General features: G+C 43.4%; 1 protein-coding gene across 1 annotated transcript in view; it reads right to left on the reverse strand.

Annotated features, from left to right (window-relative positions):
* Nucleotides 1-25772, reverse strand: part of IPO5 (importin 5) — a 411785-nt gene that overhangs the window by 349425 nt on the left and 36588 nt on the right. The window contains exon 4 of the mRNA XM_053705479.1: nt 14536-14638. Within this exon, the coding sequence (XP_053561454.1) occupies nt 14536-14638 (103 nt within the window). The remainder of the gene's footprint in view (nt 1-14535; nt 14639-25772) is intronic.

Genomic DNA, 25772 nt, shown 5'->3' on the forward strand with positions numbered 1-25772 from the left:
AGTATTTTCTTAGTCAATTCCATTCCCAGAAAATAATGTACTGCACATACCTCATTTGCGGAGGATCCCGCATGCTATTCCTCGTTTCTGAAGTTACCCCACTCCTCAGAATGTCGAGAACAGCCAGTGGATCTTAGTTACGCCTGCTAAGATCATAGAAAAAAAACGCAGGCAGTTTCTTCTTCCAAATACTGCCTGAGATAGAAAAACAGCACACTCCGGTGCCATTTAAAATAAACTTTTGATTGAAGAATAGTTAAGTAAAAACTCCAGCTCCTCTCGCGACCTCCTTCTTTGTTGAGGGTTGCAAGAGAATGACTGGATATGACATGTGAGGGGAGGAGCTATATAGCAGCTCTGCTTGGGTGATCCTCTTGCAACTTCCTGTTGGGAAGGAGAATATATCCCATAAGTAATGGATGACCCGTGGACTGAACACACTTAACAAGAGAAATAGATAAAGCATCGTCAGTGTCTGATTGTTCATCCCTTTTATCTGTATTTAAAACTGAACAATCACGCTTTCTCTGAAATGCTGGCAGTTTGGATAAAAGATTTGCTATAGAATTATCCACTACTGCTGTTAATTGTTGCATAGAAATAAGCACTGGCGCGCTAGGTGTCGCCTGCGCGGGCAAAGCTGGTGTAGACACAGAAGGAGAGGATGTAGAACTATCCCCACTACCTTCATTAGATAAATCTTGGGCAACATTATGAAATGTAACAGAGCTGTCCTCATTTTGTTTGGACGCTATGGCACAATTATCACAAACACTCGAAGGGGGAACCACATTTGTCTCTACACACACAGAACATAGGTTATCTGATGGCACAGACATGTTAAACAGATTTAGGCAGGCAAACAATGCAATAAAAACGATTTTAAACAAAAACGTTACTGTCTCTTTAAATAATAAAATGACACTTTATTTCTGAATGTTCAAAAAACTATGAAGGCAATATCCGATTTTTCTGAAATTTGGACCCCAGTGTCTTAATGCTTAGAAAGTATTGCACAGCAAATATGGAGACTCTAGCTCTTAAAACAAGCAAACCGGAGCTAAATGTTGGATTTAACCGTTTTTATACACCACAATCCCAGCTACAGCATGCTTTAGCTTTTTACCTTCCTTAGGGGTCAACCATCCACAGAAATAAGCCTTCTGGAGTCACTTTCTGAGCCACAGGACCCTCTCACATAAGACTGCATGCACTGCCTTAAAATCTACTGCGTAGCTGAAGCTAAAATGAGGCCTCCTCCCTCAGTACACTAGAGTGAAGGGGCCTTCCTGACTAGATTTAGGTGTCTAAAGCAAGCCAGATCAATAAAAAACGTCCCCAAGTGTAAATGAGCTTATAAAACATTTCAATTGCCATCATATTGTAATAAAAACCAATCGATTGGGCCCCTAACAGTGTCTACCAGCATAAAAATCAAAAAGGGGAAGCCGGTTATCTTTTTTTACTGAGGTGAAATAAAAATGGCTTACCGTTTTCCCCGAGGGGAAAAATGACTCATCTAGCATTAGCCTGTGTTGTTAGGAGACTAGTCATACCTGAAGCAGATGAGTCTGCAAACTGTTACCCCCAACTGAAGTTCTCTGGTTTCAACAGTCCTGCGAGGTAACAGTAATGGATTTTAGTTACTTGTGCTAAAATCATAGCCCTCTTAAACAGAAATCTTCATCACTTTTCTGTTGTAGAGTAAATAGTACAAGCCAGCACTATTTTAAAATAAACTCTTGATAGAAGAATAAAAAAACTACAACTAACACCACAAACTCCTCACCATCCCCGTGGAGATGCTACTTGTTCAGAGCGGCAAGGAGAATGACTGGGGGGCGGAGCAAGAGGGGGAGCTATATGGACAGCTCTAGCTGTGTGCTCTCCTTGCCTTTCCCTGTGGTGGAGAATATTTCCCACAAGTAATGGATGACGCAGTGGACCGGACACACCAATGTTGGAGAAAACAGAATTTATGCTTACCTGATAAATTACTCTCTCTTACAGCGTATCCAGTCCAAGGATTCATCCTTACTTGTGGGATATTCTCATTCCCTACAGGAAGTGGCAAAGAGAGCACACAGCAGAGCTGTCCATATAGCTCCCCCTCAGGCTCCGCCTCCCCAGTCATTCGACCGACGGTTAGGAGAAAAAGGAGAAACCATAGGGTGCAGGGGTGACTGTAGTTTTACAAAAATAAATTTGACCCTGACTTAATTGCCAGGGCGGGTCGTGGACTGGATACACCGTAAGAGAAAGTAATTTATCAGGTAAGCATAAATTCTGTTTTCTCTTACTTGGTGTATCCAGTCCACGGATTCATCCTTACTTGTGGGATACCAATACCAAAGCTTTAGGACACGGATGAAGGGAGGGAAAAAGTCAGGTAACCTAAACGGAAGGCACCACTGCTTGCAAAAACTCTCTCCCAAAAATAGCCTCCGAAGAAGCAAAAGTATCGAATTTGTAAAATTTGGCAAAAGTATGCAGTGAAGACCAAGTCGCTGCCTTACAAATCTGTTCAACAGAAGCCTCATTCTTGAAGGCCCATGTGGAAGCCACAGCTCGGGTGGAATGAGCTTTAATTTGTTCAGGAGGCTGCTGTCCAGCAGTCTCATAAGCCAATCGGATGATGCTTTTCAGCCAGAAGGAAAGAGGTAGCAGTCGCTTTCTGACCTCTCCTCTTACCATAATAGACAACAAACAAGGATGATGCTTGTCTGAAATCTTTAGTTGCTTTTAAAAATAGAATTTTAAAGCCCGAACCACATCAAGAATGTGTAATAGTCGTTCCTTCTTCGAAACTGGATTAGGACACAGAGAAGGAACAATGATTTCCTGGTTAATATTCTTATAAGAAACAACTTTCGGAAGAAAACCAGGTTTGGTACGCAAAACAACCTTATCTGCATGTAACACCAGATAGGGTGAATCACACTGCAAAGCAGACAATTCTGAAACTCTCCGAGCAGAAGAGATAGCTACCAAAAACAAAACCTTCCAAGATAATAACTTAATATCTATGGAATGTAAAGGTTCAAACGGAACCCCTTGAAGAACTGAAAGAACTAAATTAAGACTCCATGGAGGAGCCCCAGGTTTATAGACAGGCTCGATTCTAACTAAAGCCTGTGCAAACGCCTGAACGTCTGGTACTGCTGCCAGCCGCTTGTGTAACAGGATAGACAGAGCAGATATCTGTCCCTTTAAGGAACTAGCCGACAATCCTCTCTCCAATCCTTCTTGGAGGAAGGACAAAATCCTGGGAATCCTAACTTTACTCCATGAGTAACCCTTGGATTCACACCAACAAAGATATTTCCGCCATATCTTATGGTAAATTTTCCTGGTGACAGGCTTTCTGGCCTGGATCAAAGTATCAATAACTGATTCAGAGAACCCACGCTTAGCTAGAATTAAGCGTTCAATCTCCAAGCAGTCAGTTGCAGAGAAACTAGATTTGGATGCTTGAATGGACCCTGTATTAGAAGATCCTGCCTCGATGGCAGTTTCCATGGTGGAACCGATGACATGTCCACTAGGTCTGCATACCAAGTAGCTTTGGATTGTATCCCACAAGTAAAGGATGAATCCATGGACTCGTCGTACCTTATAGAATAAAACAAAATTTATGCTTACCTGATTTATTTCTCTTGTGGTGTATCCAGTCCACGGATCATCCATTACTTGTGGGATATTCTCCTTCCCAACAGGAAGCTGAAAGAAGATCACCCACAGCAGAGCTGTCTATATAGCTCCTCCCCTAACTGCCACTCCCAGTCATTCGACCGAAGACAAGCAAGAAAAAGGAGAAACTATAGGGTGCAGTGGTGACTGTAGTTTAAAAAATAAATAACACCTGCCTTAAAATGACAGGGCGGGCCGTGGACTGGATACACCACAAGAGAAATAAATTTATCATCAGGTAAGCATAAATTTTGTTTCCTCTTGTAAGGTGTATCCAGTCCACGGATTCATCCATTACTTGTGGGATACCAATACCAAAGCTATAGGACACGGATGAAGGGAGGGACAAGGCAGGCGCTTAAACGGAAGGCACCACTGCCTGTAAGACCTCCCAAAAATAGCCTCCGAAGAAGCAAAAGTATCAAATTTGTAGAATTTAGAAAAAGTATGAAGCGAAGACCAAGTCGCCGCTTTACAAATCTGTTTAACAGAAGCCTCATTTTTAAAAGCCCATGTGGAAGCCACCGCTCTAGTGGAATGAGCTGTAAATTCTTTCAGGAGGCTGCTGGCCAGCAGTCTCATAAGCTAAGCGGATTATACTTCTTAACCAAAAGGAAAGAGAAGTTGATGAAGCCTTTTGGCCTCTCCTCTGTCCAGAGTAGACAACAAACAATGCAGATGTTTGACGAAAATCCTTAGTAGCTTGTAAATAAAAAACTTTAAAGCACGAACCACGTCAAGATTGTGTAATAGACTTTCCTTCTTTGAAGAAGGATCAGGACACAGTGACGGAACAACAATCTCCTGATTGATATTCTTATTAGATACCACCTTAGGAAGAAACCCAGGTTTGGTACGCAAAACTACCTTATCTGCATGGAAGATCAGATAAGGGGAATCACACTGTAAGGCAGATAACTCTGAAACTCTTCGAGCCGAAGAGATAGCTACCAAAAACAGAACTTTCCAAGATAAAAGCTTGATATCTATGGAATGCAGAGGTTCAAACGGAACCCCTTGAAGAACTTTAAGAACTAAATTTAAACTCCATGGCGGAGCAACAGGTTTAAACACAGGCTTGATTCCAACTAAAGCCTGGCAAAACGCCTGAACGTCTGGAACATCTGCCAGACACTTGTGCAAAAGAATAGACAGAGCAGAAATCTGTCCCTTTAAGGAACTAGCTGACAATCCCTTCTCCAATCCTTCTTGGAGAAAATATATCCTAGGAATCCTGACTTTACTCCATGAGTAACCCTTGGATTCACACCAATGAAGATATTTACACCATATCTTATGATAGATTTTCCTGGCGACAGGCTTTCGAGCCTGAATTAAGGTACCAATGACCAACTCGGAGAAACCATGTTTTGATAAAAACATAATTTATGCTTACCTGATAAATTCCTTTCTTCTGTAGTGTGATCAGTCCACGGGTCATCATTACTTCTGGGATATTACTCCTCCCCAACAGGAGGTGCAAGAGGATTCACCCAGCAGAGCTGCATATAGCTCCTCCCCTCTACGTCACTCCCAGTCATTCTCTTGCACCCAACGACTAGATAGGATGTGTGAGAGGACTATGGTGATTTTATTTGGTTTTATTTCTTCAATCAAAAGTTTGTTATTTTTAATAGCACCGGAGTGTGTTATTCCTTATCTGGTAGAATTTGAAGAAGAATCTACCAGAGTTTTTTCTATGATTTTAGCTGGAGTAGTTAAGATCATATTGCTGTTTCTCGGCCATCTGAGGAGAGGTAAACTTCAGATCAGGGGACAGCGGGCAGATTAATCTGCAAAGAGGTATGTAGCAGCTTTTATTTTCTGACAATGGAATTGATGAGAAAATCCTGCCATACCAATATAATATCATGTATGTATATTTTACATTTGAGTATTCTGGGGAATGGTACTTCACTGGAATTACACTGTGTATTTAAGACTTTAGCCTATTTGCAAGCAACAGGCTTTTTAATAACTCTTAATTTATGTTAAACGTTTTTGCTGGAATGTAAAATAGTTTTCATTTTCTGAGGTACTGGGTGAATAAAATGTTTGGGCACTATTTTTCCACTTGGCAGTTGCTTGATCTAATTCTGACAGTTTACTAAACTCTCTCACTGTTGTGTGTGAGGGGGAGGGGCCTTTTTTGGCGCTTTTGCTACGCATCAAAAATTTCAGTCAGAAGCTCATTGTTTTTCCTGCATGTTCCGGTTCATCTTACAGAACTCAGGGGTCTTCAAAGCTTGTTTGAGGGAAGTAATCTTCACAACAGAGCTGTGAGATTGTAGTTGACTGTGATAAAAAAAAAAAAAAAGTTTATTCTTTAACTTTTTTATGCCATCAGGGTTAGTTATTCTTTGCTAATGGGAACAAGCCTTTGCTAAAATTGTGTTTTGTTTTTACAAAGTTTGATGCTGTAACCTTTTCAGTTTATTGATTTCAACTGTCATATCTTTCTGTGCTTCTTAGGCACAGGACGTTTTTCATTGTATTTTACTTGAATAATATTTCCAAGTTGCAAGTTTAGTTGCTAGTGTGTTAAACATGTCTGATTCAGAGGATGAGACCTGTACTATTTGTGCTAACGCCAAAGTGGAGCCCAATAGAAATTTATGTACTAACTGTATTGATGCTACTTTAAATAAAAGTCAATCTGTACAAATTTCACCAAACAACGAGGGGAGAGTTATGCCGACTAACTCGCCTCACGTGACAGTACCTGCATCTCCCGCTCGGGAGGTGCGCGATATTGTGGCGCCCAGTACATCTGGGCGGCCATTACAAATAACATTACAAGATATGGCTACTGTTATGACTGAGGTTTTGGCTAAATTACCAGAGCTAAGAGGCAAGCGTGATCACTCTGGGGTGAGAACAGAGTGCGCTGATAATGCTAGGGCCATGTCAGATACTGCGTCACAACTTGCAGAACATGAGGACAGAGAGCTTCATTCTGCGGCTGACGGTTCTGATCCAAACAGATTGGATTCAGATATTTCAAATTTTAAATTTAAGCTGGAAAACCTCCGTGTATTACTAGGGGAGGTGTTAGCGGCTCTGAATGATTGTAACACAGTTGCAATACCAGAGAAAATGTGTAGGTTGGATAAATATTTTGCTGTACCAACAAGTACTGACGTTTTTCCTATACCTAAGAGACTAACTGAAATTATTACTAAGGAGTGGGATAGACCCGGTGTGCCGTTCTCACCCCCTCCGATATTTAGAAAGATGTTTCCAATAGACACCACCACACGGGACTTATGGCAAACGGTCCCTAAGGTGGAGGGAGCAGTTTCTACTTTAGCTAAGCGTACCACTATCCCGGTGGAGGATAGCTGTGCCTTTTCAGATCCAATGGATAAAAAGTTAGAGGGTTACCTTAAGAAAATGTTTGTTCAACAAGGTTTTATATTGCAACCCCTTGCATGCATTGCGCCGGTCTCGGCTGCAGCGGCATTCTGGATTGAGTCTCTGGAAGACAACCTTAGTTCAGCTACTCTGGACGACATTACGGACAGGCTTAGAATCCTTAAGCTAGCTAATTCATTCATTTCGGAAGCCGTAGTACATTTAACTAAACGTACGGCTAAGAATTCCGGATTCGCCATTCAGGCGCGCAGAGCACTGTGGCTAAAATCCTGGTCAGCTGATGTAACTTCTAAGTCCAAATTACTTAATATACCTTTCAAAGGGCAGACCTTATTTGGGCCCGGTTTGAAAGAAATTATCGCTGACATTACAGGAGGTAAGGGCCACGGCCCTGCCTCAAGACAGAGCCAAACCTAAGGCTAGACAGTCTAATTTTCGTTCCTTTCGGAATTTCAAAGCAGGAGCAGCATCAACTTCCACTGCTCCAAAACAAGAAGGATCTGTTGCTCGCTACAGACAAAGCTGGAGACCTAACCAGTCTTGGAACAAGGGCAAGCAGGCCAGGAAACCTGCTGCTGCCCCTAAAACAACATGAATTGAGGGCCCCGATCCGGGATCGGATCTAGTGGGGGGCAGACTTTCTCTCTTCGCCCAGGCTTGGGCAAGAGATGTCCAGGACCCCTGGGCGCTAGAGATAATATCTCAGGGATACCTTCTGGACTTCAAATACTCTCCTCCAAGAGAGAGATTTCATCTGTCAAGGTTGTCAACAAACCAAACAAAGAAAGAGGCGTTTCTACGCTGCGTACAAGAACTTTTGTTAATGGGAGTAATCCATCCAGTTCCACGGTCGGAACAGGGACAAGGGTTTTACTCAAATCTGTTTGTGGTTCCCAAAAAAGAGGGAACTTTCAGACCAATCCTGGATTTAAAGATCCTAAACAAATTCCTAAGAGTTCCATCGTTCAAGATGGAGACTATTCGGACAATTTTACCCATGATCCAAAAGGGTCAGTACATGACCACAGTGGATTTAAAGGATGCTTACCTTCACATACCGATTCACAAAGATCATTACCGGTATCTAAGGTTTGCCTTCCTAGACAGGCATTACCAGTTTGTAGCTCTTCCATTCGGATTGGCTACAGCTCCAAGAATCTTCACAAAGGTTCTGGGTGCTCTTCTGGCGGTACTAAGACCGCGGGGAATCTCGGTAGCTCCGTACCTAGACGACATTCTGATACAAGCTTCAAGCTTTCAAACTGCCAAGTCTCATACAGAGTTAGTACTGGCTTTTCTAAGGTCACATGGATGGAAGGTGAACGAAAAGAAAAGTTCACTCGTTCCACTCACAAGAGTTCCCTTCCTGGGGACTCTTATAGATTCTGTAGAAATGAAGATTTACCTGACAGAAGACAGGTTAACAAGACTTCAAAGTGCTTGCCGCACCCTTCATTCCATTCAACACCCGTCAGTGGCTCAATGCATGGAGGTAATCGGCTTAATGGTAGCGGCAATGTACATAGTTCCCTTTGCTCGCTTACACCTCAGACCACTGCAACTGTGCATGCTAAGTCAGTGGAATGGGGATTACTCAGATTTGTCCCCTTCTCTGAATCTGGATCAAGAGACCAGAAATTCTCTTCTATGGTGGCTTTCTCGGCCACATCTGTCCAGGGGGATGCCATTCAGCAGACCAGACTGGACAATTGTAACAACAGACGCCAGCCTTCTAGGTTGGGGTGCCGTCTGGAATTCTCTGAAAGCTCAAGGACAATGGAGTCAGGAGGAGAGTCTCCTGCCAATAAACATTCTGGAATTGAGAGCAGTTCTCAATGCCCTCCTGGCTTGGCCCCAGTTGACAACTCGGGGGTTCATCAGGTTTCAGTCGGACAACATCACGACGGTAGCTTACATCAACCATCAGGGAGGGACAAGAAGCTCCCTAGCAATGATGGAAGTATCAAAGATAATTCGCTGGGCAGAGTCTCACTCTTGCCAACTGTCAGCAATCCACATTCCGGGAGTGGAGAACTGGGAGGCGGATTTCTTAAGTCGTCAGACTTTTCATCCGGGGGAGTGGGAGCTTCATCCGGAGGTCTTTGCCCAAATACTTCGACGTTGGGGCAAACCAGAGATAGATCTCATGGCGTCTCGACAGAACGCCAAGCTTCCTCGTTACGGGTCCAGATCCAGGGATCCAGGAGCAGTCCTGATAGATGCCCTGACAGCACCTTGGGACTTCAGGATGGCTTACGTGTTTCCACCCTTCCCGATGCTTCCTCGATTGATTGCCAGAATCAAACAGGAGAGAGCATCAGTGATTCTAATAGCACCTGCATGGCCACGCAGGACTTGGTATGCAGACCTGGTGGACGCAGGTGCTATCAAAATCACAGAAGCTCTCTCCTGCTTGATCTTGGCAATCAGACGAGGGAGCAGAGGAAACGGTGGAAACACATAAGCCAGGTTGAAGGACCAAGGCGCTGCTAGAGCATCTATCAGCGCTGCCTTGGGATACCTGGATCCGTAACAAGGAAGCTTGGCGTTCTGACGAGACGCCATGAGATCCAGTTCTGGTTTGCCCCAAAGTTGAATCAACTGTGCAAATAGCTCCGGATGGAGTTCCCACTCCCCCTAGATGAAAAGTCTGCCGACTTAGAAAATACGCCTCCCAGTTCTCTACTCCTGCGATATGGATAGCCGATAGATGGCAAGAGTGAACTTCTGCCCATAGAATTATCTTTGAAACCTCCAACATTGCTAGGGAACTCCTTGTTCCCCCTTGATGGTTGATGTAGGCTACAGTCGTGATATTGTCCGACAAATCTGATGAAACTCATTGTCGCTAGCTGAGGCCAAGCCTGAAGAGCATTGAATATCGCTCTTAGTTCCAGAATGTTTATCGGAAGGAGTGCCGCCTCCTCCTGAGTCCACGAGCCCTGAGCCTTCAGGGAGTTCCAGACTGCGCCCCAGCCCAGAAGGCTGGCATCTGTCGTTACTATTGTCCAATTTGGCCTGCTGAAGGTCATACCCTTGGACAGATGGACCCGAGATAGCCACCAGAGAAGAGAATCCCTGGTCTCTTGATCCAGATTTAGTAGAGGGGACAAATCTGTGTAATCCCCATTTCACTGACTGAGCATGCAAAGTTGCAGCATTCTGAGATGTAGGCGGGCAAACGGCACTATGTCCATTGCCGCTACCATTAAGCCGATTACTTCCATACACTGAGCCACTGAAGGGCGAGAAGTAGAATAAAGAACACGGCAGGAATTTAGAAGTTTTGATAACCTGGCCTCTGTCAGGTAAATTTTCATTTCTACTGAATCTATCAGAGTTCCTAGGAAGGAAACTCTTGTGAGAGGGGATAGAGAACTCTTTTCTTCGTTCACTTTCCACCCATGAGACCTCAGGAATGCCAGAACAATGTCCGTATGGGACCTGGCGATTTGCAAATTCGACGCCTGTATCAGAACGTCGTCTAGGTAAGGGGCTACTGATATACCCCGCGGCCTTAGGACCGCTAGGAGTGACCCTAGAACCTTTGTAAAGATTCTTGGTGCCGTAGCTAACCCAAAGGGAAGAGCCACAAACTGGTAATGCCTGTCTAGGAAGGCGAACCTGAGAAACCGATGATCTCTGTGTATCGGAATGTGAAGATAAGCATCCTTTAAATCCACTGTAGTCCTGTATTGACCCTCCTGAATCATAGGTAGGATGGTTCGAATAGTCTCCATCTTGAAGGATGGAACCATGAGAAATTTGTTTAGGATCTTGAGATCTAAGAGTGGTCTGAAGGTTCCATCTTTCTTGGGAACTACAGATTTGAATATAAGCCTTGCCACTGTTCCTCCTTTGGAACTGGGTGGATCACTCCCATAACTAGGAGGTCTTGAACACAATGTAAGAATGCCTCTCTCTTTATCTGGTTTGCAGATAATTGTGAGAGATGAAATCTCCCTTTTGGGGAAGAAGCTTTGAAGTCCAGAAGATATCCCTGGGAGACAATTTCCAACGCCCAGGGATCCTGGACATCTCTTGCCCAAGCCTGGGCGAAGAGAGAAAGCCTGCCCCCTACTAGATCCGTTTCCGGATCGGGGGCTGATCCCTCACGCTGTTTTAGAGGCAGCAGCAGGTTTTTTGGCCTGCTTTCCTTTGTTCCAAGCCTGGTTAGGTCTCCAGACAGGCTTGGACTGGGCAAAATTTCCCTCTTGTTTTGTATTAGAGGAAGTTGAAGCTGCGCCACTCTTGAAGTTTCGAAAGGAACGAAAATTAGTCTGTTTGGTCCTTAATTTGTTGGACCTATCCTGAGGAAGGGCGTGACCTTTTCCTCCAGTAATATCAGAAATGATCTCCTTCAGTCCAGGCCCGAATAGGGTCTGCCCCTTGAAGGGAATGTTGAGAAGCTTAGACTTTGAAGTAACGTCAGCTGACCAGGATTTAAGCCATAGCGCCCTACGAGCCTGAATAGCAAAACCTGAGTTCTTGGCCGTTAGCTTGGTTAAATGAACAACGGCGTCAGAAACAAATGAATTGGCTAGCTTAAGAGCTTTAAGCTTGTCAAGGATATCATCAAACGGGGTTTCTACCTGTAGAGCCTCTTCTAGAGACTCAAATCAGAAAGCCGCAGCAGCAGTGACTGGGTCAATACATGCAAGAGGCTGGAGAAACCTTGTTGAATAAAAATTTTCTTGAGGTAACCCTCTAATTTTTTGTCCATTGGATATAGAAAAGCACAACTGCCCTCGACCGGGATAGTTGAACGCTTCGCTAGGGTAGAGACTGCTCCTTCCACCTTAGGGACCGTCTGCCACAAGTCCCGTGTAGCGGCATCTATAGGAAACATCTTTTTAAAAACAGGAGGGGGAGAGAACAGTACACCTGGTCTATACCATTCCTTAGTAATAATTTCTGAAAACCTCTTAGGGATTGGAAAAACATCAGTGTAAACAGGCACTGCATAGTATTTATCCAACTTACACAATTTCTCTGGGACTACAATAGCGTCACAGTCATCCAGAGTTGCTAAAACCTCCCTGAGCAAGACGCGGAGGTGTTCAAGCTTAAATTTAAATGTAGACATATCAGAATCAGGTTGAAGTGTCTTCCCTGAATCAGAAAAATCACCCACAGATAGCTCTCCTGCTTCGGCTTCTGCACATTGTGAGGGTATATCAGACATAGCTACTAAAGCGTCAGAGAGCTCTGTATTTGTTCTAGCCCCAGAGCTGTCTCGTTTTCCTTGTAACCCTGGCAGTTTGGACAATACCTCTGTAAGGGTATGAATCATAACTGCCGCCATGTCTTGTAAAGTATACGCAATGGGCGCACTAGATGTACTTGGCGTCCCTTGAGCGGGAGTTATAGGTTCAGACACGTGGGGAGAGTTAGTCGGCATAACTTCCCCCTTGTCAATTTCCTCTGGTGATAAATCTTTTAAAGCCAGAATATGGTCTTTAAAATTTATAATAAGATCAGTGCATTTGGTACACATTCTAAGAGAGGGTTCCACAATGGCTTCTAAAACATAATGAACAAGGAGTTCCCTCTATGTCAGACATGTTTAACAGACTAGTAATGAGTACAGCAAGCTTGGAAAACACTTTAATAAATGTGAAAAAGCAGAATATAAAAAACGGTACTGTGCCTTTAAGGGAAAAAAACAAATCACATAAGCTGCAAGACAGTGAAAAAAAGCTGTAAACTACAAAATTTTTACAGTGTGTATAGTAGACTAAAATAGCATTGCACCCAAAAGCATAGCATTGCACCCAAAAAACAAATCAGAAAAACGGTAAAACCGTTATAAACAGTAACAAGCAAACTGCCACAGCTCTGCTGTGGCTCCTACCTGCCCATAAAATGACTATTGTAGGCACAAAAACCATTTACAGAGGTCCTATGGGTCAGAAGACTCCTTCAGGGAAACTGGATGTCTCAGACTGTAAAACTACTGCGCAATTAGAGCGCAAAAATAGGCCCCTCCCACCATGCACTCAAAGTGAAAGGGCCATAAATAACTACTCCTAGGAGAAATCTAGTCAGCCATGTGGAAAACTAGGCCCCAAATAAAGATTTATCACCCTCAGTAAAAAACGTTTTTTATATATCATGCAAACATTTTACATACTAATTAATAAGAGCAAGTAACATGAATATTACCCTTTACTGCAAGCATGATCCCAGTCGTTTGTTAAATCACTGTAATCAGGCTTACATTAAATATATCAGGCACTGCAAGCATTTTCTAGACCTTATCTCTCTAGAAAAAAAATATACTGAACATACATCAGAGCAGTTAATTCTGCAGGCCATTCCCCCAGCTGAAGTTTTCCCATACTCTTCAGTTATGTGTGAGAACAGCAGTATACCTTACTTACAACCTGCTAAGATCATCAAAAACCTCAGGCAGAACTCTTCTTCTAATTTCTGCCTGAAGTAAAAACAGTACAACGCCGGTACCATTTAAAAATAACAAACTTTTGATTGAAGGTAAAAAACTACACTAATTCACCACATCTCTTCATACTTCCTTTCTTGTCGAGAGCTGCAAGAGAATGACTGGGAGTAGCAGTTAGGGGAGGAGCTATATAGAAAGCTCTGCTGTGGGTGATCCTCTTGCAGCTTCCTGTTGGGAAGGAGAATATCCCACAAGTAATGGATGAATCCGTGGACTGGATACACCTTAAAAGAGAAAAGTAAATTTATGCTTACCTGATAAATGAATTTCTTCTATGGTACGACGAGTCCACGGCCCGCCCTGTCATTTTAAGACCGATAATATTTTTTGATTTTAAACTTCAGTCACCTCTGCACCTTTTAGTTTCTCCTTTCTCTTCCTGTACCTTCGGTCGAATGAATGGGGGGTGGAGCTATATAGACAGCTCTGCTGTGGTGCTCTTTGCCACTTCCTGTTAGCAGGAGGATAATATCCCACAAGTAAAGGATGAATCCGTGGACGGATGGACTCTCTCTCTCTATATACAAATGGTGAGTCTTTGGAGTTTCTAGGGCTTAGGGGAGTCGAGATCAAGGTGTTGAATACAAGCTCCCATAAGCCCTGTTATCCATACCAGCACTTCGGTGGTGTGTGTGTTTGGCCCAAAATGAGCTCTGTAAGCAACCACAAATAATGACACGTGTTCAGTAGCCCAGTGTTATTCACACTTAAAGGGTTAAAATGCATTATTGAACAGGTTTAACTACTTTGATACCAAATATTTAAAAGTGTGTGTGGAATATATACAAGTGGTGTGGAATAAAAGTTCAATGGCTGGTAAGACAAACCACATAGTTCTACTGGTAGACAGCAACACATGCCACAAGCATAAATACATTTTTTTTTAACTCCACACAGGAACATCAACTAAAAAAGGTATTTAAATTAGTTTTGGTTTAATTAGTTGCCTTAAAATGGTAACTGATCACTTTATTATCGTAATGCAAAAAATGTAAGCAAAGACATACCAGAAGATGTGGAGCGCTGCCTCCCGCAGTCCAACATCCTGTGAACTCACAGAATCAAACAGGAATTTGAGTGCCTCAGGCCACTGGTTGTTGCCATCATCATCTGCACATAATAAATACAAGCATAATATACTAAATTGAGAGACAAAGTAGACATGGAAGCAATGGACATGAGAGTAAAAACATTTTTACAAACTTTTAGATCAAGAACAATACTATAAGTTTAGACACATTTTGAGTGATTTGGTGACGAAACATAGGCTCAACAAAAGCAAAGAAGTGATACTGTCGGCAAGCAAGATGAGTCACATGCACATTCCTTAACGGGACATGAAACAACATTTTTCTCATGATTTAGGTAAAACATGCAATTTTAAAAAAACTTTCCATTTCTAATATCAAATTTGCTTCATTCTTTTGGTATTTGTTGAAGGAGCAGCAATGCACTACTGGTTTCTAACTGAACACATGGGGAAACCAATGACAGCAGCTAGAACCTAGGTTTCATAGATAAACCTTTCAGCAAAGGATAACAAGAGAAGGAAGCAAATTAAATATTATAAGTAAATTGGAAAGTTGTATGCTCTGTCTAAATCATAAATGTCTTATTACGACTTTACTGTCCCTTTAACTAGAGAACAAGACCTCCACCCAGAGGAAGATTAGCAGAGCATGATGCAGTGAACCATTTGTCACATATTTTGACTGATTACCTGACTTTTTCTTGTATGTGTAATAGAAGTAGACTACAGGATCCAAAAAACATACTAATATTTTTAAAAACAGCTTTGCAAATTGTGAGTAGGATTGGAAATCATTGCCCAGAGCAATTTAGCATATTTTTTTAAACAAAGTTTTAATACAAGTGGGGCGGCAAATTAAACCGATTTACCATCAAATAATGTCAACAAATGTATTAAAGTGATGGAAAATTAAAAACCTTTATTTTTTGCCATTTAATGTAAAATTTAAAAATTAATATCAGTTTAATTAATGAAAAAACGCCAATTTAAAAAAAAAACACTTTAGTAACATATAACCGCTACTTTAAGTCCTGGAAGCACTGACACTAAGACGTTTTATTTTCTTCCCCTTGAAGTTTTAGTCGTTGTCCAATCCAAATCTGGGCAATTTTGGCATATTTCAACGTAAAAAAAAAAAAGATCCCGTTTATATTTTTTTTTTACATTGAAACATGCAAAAATGCCACAATTTTAAATTTTACAGCTTCTAAGTCTTCAACTATACCCCACTCACTTTTTTTAGCGGTTAAGCAGTTTCAAATAGGCAGGGCCTGCTCTTTGTTATTTCCACTGGAATCTTGATCTATTTTGCCGCTTCTCGTTTAGAACGTTTTTCTCTAATACAATAGTACCTAATATAGATAGTTTCTAATATAATAGTACATTTTCAGTATACTGTATGTGAAAATACAAGTAAAAGCAGCCATTCCGTATAAAGAAAAAAATGACCAATATAAAAAACTTCAGCAGGTAAAAAATTATGCTCATCTGATAATTTTATTTCCATCGTGGGGAGTAGAATCCATGGCTTCATCCATTACTTGTGGGAATTAAGAACCTGGCCACCAGGAGGAGACAGACACCCCAGCCAAAGGCTTAAATACCTCCCTCACTTCTCTCATCCCTCAGTCATTCTCCCGAGGGAACAAGGAACAGTAGGATAAGTATCACGGTATAAATGGTGCCAGAAGAACAAAAAACTAAATTTAAATTCGCCCAAGGGAACCACGGACGGGAGCCGTGGACTCTCCTCCCCACAATGGAAATAAAATTATCAGGTAAGCATAATTTATGTTTTCCATCTAAAGGGGAGGAGAGTCCACAACTTCATTCATTACTTGTGGAAACAAATACCCAAGCTCCAGAGAACACTGAATGAAAAACGGGAGGGCAAAAAGAAGGCGGAGTCTAATCTGATGGCACCACAGGCTGTAAAAACTGTCTCCCAAAAACTGCTTCCGCCGAAGCAAAAACAAATTTGTAAAATTTTGTAAAGGTATGTGAGGAAAAGGTAGACGCCTTACAAATCTGCTATTGGGACAGTTGTTCCAGACAGATCCACCAAGAGAGGGAGTCCTCGTCCAGAGAAATTTGTTAGGATAGGTCTGTATGATCGGCGTTCCACTGTCTCAACATGCAGAACTGAAGAGGACTTAGATGGAACCTGGCGAATGGAATAACATCGACGCTGGACACCATGAGCCCGATAACCTCCATACTCTGAGTCACAGAGGGACTGGAGGAGGACTGAAGGGCAAGAAAGGTGGACGCAATCTTCCTGCGTCGCTAAGCTGTGAGAAACATCCTCATGGATATAGAATCTATTATCGTTCCCAGGAACTCCACCCTGTTGCTGGGAATCAGGGAGCTCTTTCCTGAGTTTATCCTCCAACCGTGAGATTGGAGCAAAAGAAGAAGGGCCCTCGAGTGATCCTCTGCGAGACTGAACGGCGCCTGGACTAGAATATTGTCCAGATAGGGCGCCACAGCAAAGCCTCTGGACCTGGCTACAGCAAGTAGCGCCCCCAGAACCTTTGTAGAGACTCTCGGGCTCGTTGCCAGAACGAAGGGGAGGGCCACAAACTTGAAAACATAATTTATGCTTACCTGATAAATTTATTTCTCTTGTGATGTATCGAGTCCACGGATTCATCCTTACTTGTGGGATATTCTCCTCCCCTACAGGAAGTGGCAAAGAGAGCACCCACAGCAGAGCTGTCTATATAGCTCCCCCCATAGCTCCACCCCCCAGTCATTCGACCGAAGGCTAGGAAGAAAATGGAGAAACTATAGGGTGCAGTGGCGACTGAAAGTTTTAAAATAAAAATATATATGCCCGTCTTAAAAAACAGGGCGGGCCGTGGACTCGATACATCACAAGAGAAATAAATTTATCAGGTAAGCATAAATTATGTTTTCTCTTGTAAGATGTATCGAGTCCACAGATTCCTCCTTACTTGTGGGATACCAATACCAAAGCTTTAGGACACGGATGAAGGGAGGGACAAGACAGGTACCTTAAACGGAAGGCACCACTACTTGTAGAACCTCTCTCCCAAAAATAGCCTCCGAAGAAGCAAAAGTACCGAATTTGTAAAATTTTGAAAAAGTATGAAGCGAAGACCAAGTCGCCGCCGCCTTAAAAGCCCATGTGGAAGCCACATCTCTAGTAGAATGAGCAGTAATTCTTTCAGGAGGCTGCTGGCAAGCAGTCTCATAGGCCAAACGGATGATGCTTTTCAGCCAAAAGGAAAGAGAGGTAGCGGTAGCCCTTTGACCTCTCCGTTTACCCGAATAAACAGCAAAGATGTTTGACGGAAATCTTAATATCTATGGAATGCATAGGTTCAAACGGAACCCCTTGAAGAACTTAAAGTAAGTTTAGGCTCCATGGCGGAGCAACAGGTTTAAATACAGGCTTGATTCTGACCAAAGCCTGACTAAATGCTTGAACGTCTGGAACATCCGCCAGACTTTGTGAAGAATAGACAAAGCAGATATTTGTCCTTTTAGGGAACTAGCAGATAATCCCTTCTCCAAACCTTCTTGGAGAAAAGACAATATTCAAGGAATCCTAATCTTACTCCACGAGTAACCTTTGGATTCAAACCAATAAAGATATTTGCGCCAAATCTTATGATAGATCTTCCGGTTGACAGGCTTTCTAGCCTGAATCAGGGTATCAATGACCGACTCAGAGAAACCATGCTTTGATAGAATCAGGCGTTCAATCTCCAAGCAGTCAGACACAGAGAGATTAGATTTGTCACCACACTCGCTCTGCACTTCCTAGTTTCTTAGAGTAGGCAAAGAGAATGACTGGGGGTGGAGCTAAGGGGGGAGCTAAATAGAAAGCTCTACTGTGGGTGCTCTCTTTGCCACTTCCTGTAGGGGAGGAGAATATCCCACAAGTAAGGATGAATCCGTGGACTCGATACATCTTACAAGAGAAATGTTGGTCCAGAAACGCAAATCTCAGGAACCTTAAGTGACCCCTGTGGATTGGCACATGAAGGTAGGCATCCTGCAAGTCTATTGTCGTCATGAACTGTCCCATCTTGCACTAGGGGCAGAATAGATCTGATAGTTTCCATTTTGAACGATAAAACAGCCAGAAACTTGTTTAAACATTTTAGGTCTAGAATCGGGCGGAACGTGCCCTCTTTCTTTGGGACCACAAAAAGGTTTGAATAGCACCCTAAACCCCTTTCTGCTGGTGGTACTGGTACAATAACTCAGAGAAGAGAGATCCCTCACACGTTCTAGAAAGGCGTCTCTATTTTCTGGAAGACAGATTTGACAGGAGGAATCTGCCCCTGGGCGGATGAGAACTGAACCCTATCCTGTATCCCTGGGCGATAACCTCCAGAACCCAAGGGTCCTGAACATCCTTGCAACCAGGCCTCTGAGAAGAGATAATATGCCCCCTACTTGGTCCGGTGACCGGTCGGGGGCCGCCCCTTCATGCTGACTGTGTTGGCGTGCTTCTTGTTCTGCTTGGACTTATTCAAAGACTGAGTTGGCTTCCAAGTGCCCTTGGACTGATCCGCTTTCACGGTAGGCTGCTGGCGTGGGGCCTTGACCGCACTAAAGGGACGAAAAGTAGATTCCTTAGGCTTAACCTTCCTATCCTGCAGTAGGAAAGCGCCCTTGCCTCCAGTAACTGTGGATATGATCGAGTTTAATCCCAGACCAAACTGGATCTTTACGTGAAAGTGAAGGGATAGCAGTCTAGACTTAGGTCAAGTCCGCAGACCACGACTAGTATGGAAAAACCTGATACCTTAGCATTCAGGCGAATGATTTGCATATTGGCATCACAAATAAACGAATTAGCGACCCTCAAGGCCTTAATTCTATCCTGTATCTCGTCAAGGGGAGTTTCCCTCTCGACCATGTCCGACAGATTCACACCAATATGTTGCAGCTCCGGCTACCGCAGCAATCGCGCTGACGGCTGAAAAACAAACCCTGTGTGTTGAAACATTTTTCTTAACATGTTTTCTAACTTTATATCCATGGGTTCTTTAAATGACGAACTATCCTCAAGAGGAATCGTCATCCGCTTCGCGAGAGTAGAGATAGAACCATCCACCTTAGGGACAGTCCCCCATAGCTTGAGCTTAGAGTCCGGGACGGGGAACAGCTTCTTAAAAGAAGAAGGGGAAAAGGAAGAACCTAATCTCTCCCATTCATTCTTAATAATGTTAGCAATTTTAACAGAAACCGGGAAGGTCTGAGGCACCACCCTGTCCTTATAGACTTTATCAAGCTTAGGAATCGAAGGATCCTCCGGTAGTATCGGTTCCAGAACCTCGAGAGTAGCAAGCAAAAAGCGCAAATTTTCCATCTTAAACCTAAAGTCCGGCTCCTCCACAGTCGGAGCTTTAGATGACCGACCCAGACCCCGAAGGAACGTCCTCTGAAATATCCATTGGTAGGATCGCCAAATTTTACCTTACGCTTGCATTTAGCAGAACGTGGTAAGGCACTAATCACCTTAGACACCGCCATTTGCAGTTGATCCGCAAAATCTGGCAGCCAACATGGTCGTGCCCTGGGGCACTGCATGTGTAATCGGCTCAGTAGTACTAGACATCCTATTATTTCTAGATGTCGTAACCTTATCAAGGCATGTGGAAAATAGTTGAGCAGGCGGATCTACCAGAACCTATTCGCAATAAACACAGGTATGAGACTTTGTTAAAGAGGGAGTACCCTCCAACGCGTCAGAGCCCTCCATAGCTTGCACCTTTATTACGGACTAGATATATTATATGAAAAATGGCACCTTTCTCTTGTTAAGTGTGTTCAGTCCTCGGGTCATCCATTACTTATGGGATATATTCTCCTTCCCAACAGGAAGTTGCAAGAGGATCACCCAAGCAGAGCTGCTATATAGCTCCTCCCCTCACATGTCATATCCAGTCATTCTCTTGCAACCCTCAACAAAGGAGGTCGCGAGAGGAGTTGGAGTTTTTACTTAATTATTCTTCAATCAAAAGTTTGTTATTTTAAAATGACACCGGAGTGTGCCGTTTTTTTGTATCTCAGGCAGTATTTGGAGAAGAATCTGCCTGCGTTTTTCTATGATCTTAGCAGACGTAACTAAGATCCGCTGGCTGTTCTCGACATTCTGAGGAGTAGGGTAACTTCAGAAAGAGGGGAATAGCATGCGGGGTTCCCCGCAAATGAGGTATGTGCAGTACATTATTTTCTGGGAATGGAATTGACTAAGAAAATACTGCTGTTACCCATATGATGTAAGTACAGCCTTAAATGCAGTAGTAGCGACTGGTATCAGGCTGATAAATGTATGCGCAGTTGAGTTATTTTCTAGGGACTAGAATTTGACTGAGAAAATACTGTTAATACTGAAATAATGTTTAAGCCTTATCTGCAGTGGAAGCGACTGGTAGCAGGCTTAGTGATAACTTTGCATGACATTCAAAATGTTGTTTTTAAAACGTTTACTGGCATGTTATTCGTTTTGTGAGGTACTTTGGTGATAAATCTTTTTGGGCATGATTTTTTTCCACATGGCTAACGTATTTTCTGCATAGAAACCGTTAAATCAGGTCTCCCACTGTTGTAATATGAGTGGGAGGGACCTTGTTTTAGCGCCTTGTTGCGCAGTTAAAATTCTAGCACAGTCTTCCTGTTTCTTCCTCCTTGATCCAGGACGTCTCTAGAGAGCTCAGGGGTCTTCAAAATTCGTTTTTGAGGGAGGTAATCAGTCACAGCAGATCTGTGACAGTGTGTTTGACTGTGATAAAAGCGTTAAATCTTAATTTGATATCCGTTTTTGGGTATTGAGGGGTTAATCATTCTTTTGCTAATGGGTGCAATCCTCTGCTAATTAATACATTTCTCGTTAAGAATGGTTGACTATAACTGAATTAGTTTTCTTCGTTATTCAACCGTGTTTTTTTTTTTTTAAAAGCGCTGCAGCGTTTTTTATATTGCTTGTAAACTTATTGAAAGTGATTTCCAAGCTTGCTAGCTTCATTGCTAGTCTGTTTAAACATGTCTGATACAGAGGAATCTGCTTGTTCATTATGTTCAAAAGCCGATGTGGAGCCCAATAGAAATATGTGTACCAATTGTATTGATATTACTTTGAATAAAAGTCAATCTGTACCGATAAAGAAATTATCACCAGACAACGAGGGGGAAGTTATGCCGTCTAACTCTCCTCACGTGTCAGTACCTGCGTCTCCCGCTCGGGAGGTGCGTAAGATTGAGGCGCCAAGTACATCAAGGCCCTTACAAATCACTTTACATGATATGGCTAATGTTATGAAAGTAGTATTATACAATATGCCCGAATTAAGAGGCAAGCGCGATAGCTCTGGGTTAAGGACAGAGCGCGCTGATGACACGAGAGCCATGTCTGATACTGCGTCACAATTTGCAGAACATGACGGTGAGCTTCATTCTGTCGGTGACGGTTCTGATCCGGGGAGATCGGATTCAGAAATTTCAAATTTTAAATTTAAGCTTGAGAACCTCCGCGTGTTACTAGGGGAGGTGTTAGCGGCTCTGAATGATTGCGACACGGTGGCAATCCCAGAGAAATTATGTAGGTTGGATAGATACTATGCGGTACCGGTGTGTACTGACGTTTTTCCTATACCAAAAAGGCTTACAGAAATTATTAGTAAGGAGTGGGATAGACCCGGTGTGCCCTTTTCCCCTCCTCCGATATTTAGAAAAATGTTCCCTATAGACGCCACCACACGAGACTTATGGCAGACGGTCCCTAAGGTGGAGGGAGCAGTTTCTACTTAAGCCAAGCGTACCACTATCCCGGTGGAGGATAGCTGTGCTTTCTCAGATCCAATGGATAAAAAATTAGAGGGTTACCTTAAGAAAATGTTTGTTCAACAAGGTTTTATATTGCAGCCTCTTGCATGCATTGCGCCTGTCACGGCTGCAGCGGCATTCTGGTTTGAGTCTCTGGAAGAGGCGATTCGCACAGCACCATTGGATGAGACTTTGAGCAAAGTTAGAACGCTTAAACTGGCTAATGTGTTTGTTTTGGATGCCGTAGTGCATTTAACCAAACTTACGGCTAAAAATTCCGGATTCGCCATACAGGCGCGCAGGGCGCTATGGCTTAAATCCTGGTCAGCAGATGTAACTTCTAAGTCTAAACTACTTAACATTCCTTTCAAAGGGCAGACCTTATTCGGGCCCGGCTTGAAGGAAATTATTGCTGACATTACGGGAGGTAAGGGCCACACCCTTCCTCAGGACAGGGCCAAATCAAAGGCCAAACAGTCTAATTTTCGTGCCTTTCGTAACTTCAAGGCAGGAGCAGCATCCACTTCCTCTGCTCCAAAACAGGAAGGAACTACTGCTCGTTACAGACAGGGTTGGAAAGGCAACCAGTCATGGAACAAGGGCAAGCAGGCCAGAAAGCCTACTTCCGCCCCTAAGACAGCATTAAGACAGGGCCCCCTCTCTGGAGACTGATCTAGTGGGGGGCAGACTTTCTCTCTTCGCCCAGGCCTGGGCAAGAGATGTACAGGATCCCTGGACGTTGGAGATTATATCTCAGGGATACCTTCTGGATTTCAAAACTTCTCCTCCACAAGGGAGGTTTCATCTGTCAAGGTTATCAACAAACCTAGTAAAGAAAGAGGCATTTCTACAATGTGTACAAGACCTCTTAGTGATGGGAGTGATCCACCCAGTTCCACGAACGGAACGAGGACAAGGGTTTTACTCAAATCTATTTGTGATTCCCAAAAAAAGAGGGAACCTTCAGACCAATCTTAGACTTAAAAATCTTAAACAAATTCCTAAGGGTTCCATCGTTCAAGATGGAAACCATTCGGACCATCCTGCCCATGATCCAAGAGGGTCAATATATGACCACAGTGGACTTAAAGGATGCCTACCTTCACATACCGATTCACAAAGATCATTATCGGTACCTAAGATTTGCCTTTCTAGACAGGCATTACCAGTTTGTAGCTCTTCCCTTCGGGTTAGCTACGGCCCCAAGAATTTTTACAAAGGTTCTGGGCTCACTTCTGGCGGTACTAAGACCACGAGGCATAGCGGTTGCTCCGTACCTAGACGACATTCTGATTCAAGCGTCAAGTTTTCAAAATGCAAAGTCTCATACAGAGATAGTTCTAGCATTTCTGAGGTCGCATGGGTGGAAAGTGAACGTGGAAAAGAGTTCTCTGTTACCACTCACAAGGGTCCCTTTTCTAGGGACTCTTATAGATTCTGTAGAGATGAAGATTTACCTGACGGAGTCCAGGTTATCAAAGATTCTCAATGCTTGTCGTGCCCTTCACTCCATTCCAAGACCATCAGTAGCTCAGTGTATGGAAGTAATCGGCTTGATGGTCGCGGCAATGGACATAGTGCCATTTGCGCGCCTGCATCTCAGACCGCTGCAACTATGCATGCTAAGTCAGTGGAATGGGGATTACTCAGATCTGTCCCCTTTGCTAAATCTGGACCAGGAGACCAGAGATTCTCTTCTCTGGTGGTTGTCACGGGTTCATCTGTCCGAAGGAATGACCTTTCGCAGACCAGAATGGACGATTGTAACAACAGATGACAGCCTTCTAGGCTGGGGAGCAGTCTGGAACTCCCTGAAGGCTCAGGGATCGTGGACTCAGGAGGAGAAACTCCTACCAATCAACATTCTAGAATTAAGAGCAATATTCAATGCTCTTCTAGCTTGGCCTCAGTTAGCAACACTGAGGTTCATCAGGTTTCAGTCGGACAACATCACGACTGTGGCTTACATCAATCATCAAGGGGGAACCAGGAGTTCCCTAGCGATGTTGGAAATCTCGAAGATAATTCGCTGGGCAGAGTCACACTCTTGCCACCTGTCAGCGATCTACATCCCAGGTGTGGAGAACTGGGAAGCGGATTTTCTAAGTCGCCAGACTTTTCATCCGGGGGAGTGGGAACTACACCCGGAGGTATTTGCTCAACTGATTTGTCGTTGGGGCAAACCGGATCTGGATCTTATGGCATCTCGCCAGAACGCCAAGCTTCCTCGTTACGGATCCAGGTCCAGGTAACCCGGGAGCGGTGCTGGTAGATGCACTTGCAGCCCCTTGGGTTTTCAACATAGCTTATGTGTTTCCACCTTTTCCGTTGCTACCTCGACTGAACAGGAGAGAGCATCGGTGATTCTGATAGCGCCTGCGTGGCCACGCAGGACCTGGTATGCAGACCTAGTGGACATGTCGTCCTGTCCAACATGGTCTCTACCTCTGAGGCAGGACCTTCTAATTCAGGGTCCTTTCAACCATCCAAACCTAATTTCTCTGAGGCTGACTGCTTGGAGATTGAACGCTTGATTCTATCAAAGCGTGGGTTTTCGGATTCGGTTATTGATACATTGATACAGGCTCGGAAACCTGTAACCAGAAAAATTTACCATAAGATATGGCGTAAATATTTATATTGGTGTGAATCCAAGAGTTACTCATGGAGTAAGGTTAGGATTCCTAGGATATTGGCTTTTCTACAAGAGGGTTTAGAAAAGGGCTTATCCGCTGGTTCACTAAAGGGACAGATTTCTGCTCTGTCTATTCTTTTACACAAGCGTCTGGCAGGGAATCCAGACGTCCAGGCTTTTTGTCAGGCTTTGGCTAGGATTAAGCCTGTGTTTAAGGCTGTTGCTCCTCCGTGGAGCTTAAACTTGGTTCTTAAAGTTCTTCAGGGTGTTCCGTTTGAACCCCTTCATTCCATTGATATTAAGCTTTTATCTTGGAAAGTTCTGTTTTTGATGGCTATTTCCTCGGCTCGAAGAGTCTCTGAGTTATCTGCCTTACATTGTGATTCTCCTTATCTGATCTTTCATTCAGACAAGGTAGTCCTGCGTACTAAACCTGGATTTTTGCCTACAGTTGTTTCTAACAGGAATATCAATCAAGAGATTGTTGTTCCATCATTGTGTCCTAATCCTTCAAAGAAGGAACGTCTTTTGCATAATCTAGACGTGGTCCGTGCCCTGAAGTTCTACTTACAGGCAACTAAAGATTTTCGACAAACTTCTTCTCTGTTTGTCGTTTACTCTGGACAGAGGAGAGGTCAAAAGGCTTCAGCTACCTCTCTCTCTTTTTGGCTTCGTAGCATAATACGCTTAGCCTATGAGACTGCTGGACAGCAGCCTCCTGAAAGAATTACAGCTCATTCCACTAGAGCTGTGGTTTCCACTTGGGCCTTTAA

Source organism: Bombina bombina, chromosome 3 (assembly GCF_027579735.1).
Source record: "Bombina bombina isolate aBomBom1 chromosome 3, aBomBom1.pri, whole genome shotgun sequence".
In the NCBI taxonomy this organism is placed as follows: domain Eukaryota; kingdom Metazoa; phylum Chordata; class Amphibia; order Anura; family Bombinatoridae; genus Bombina; species Bombina bombina.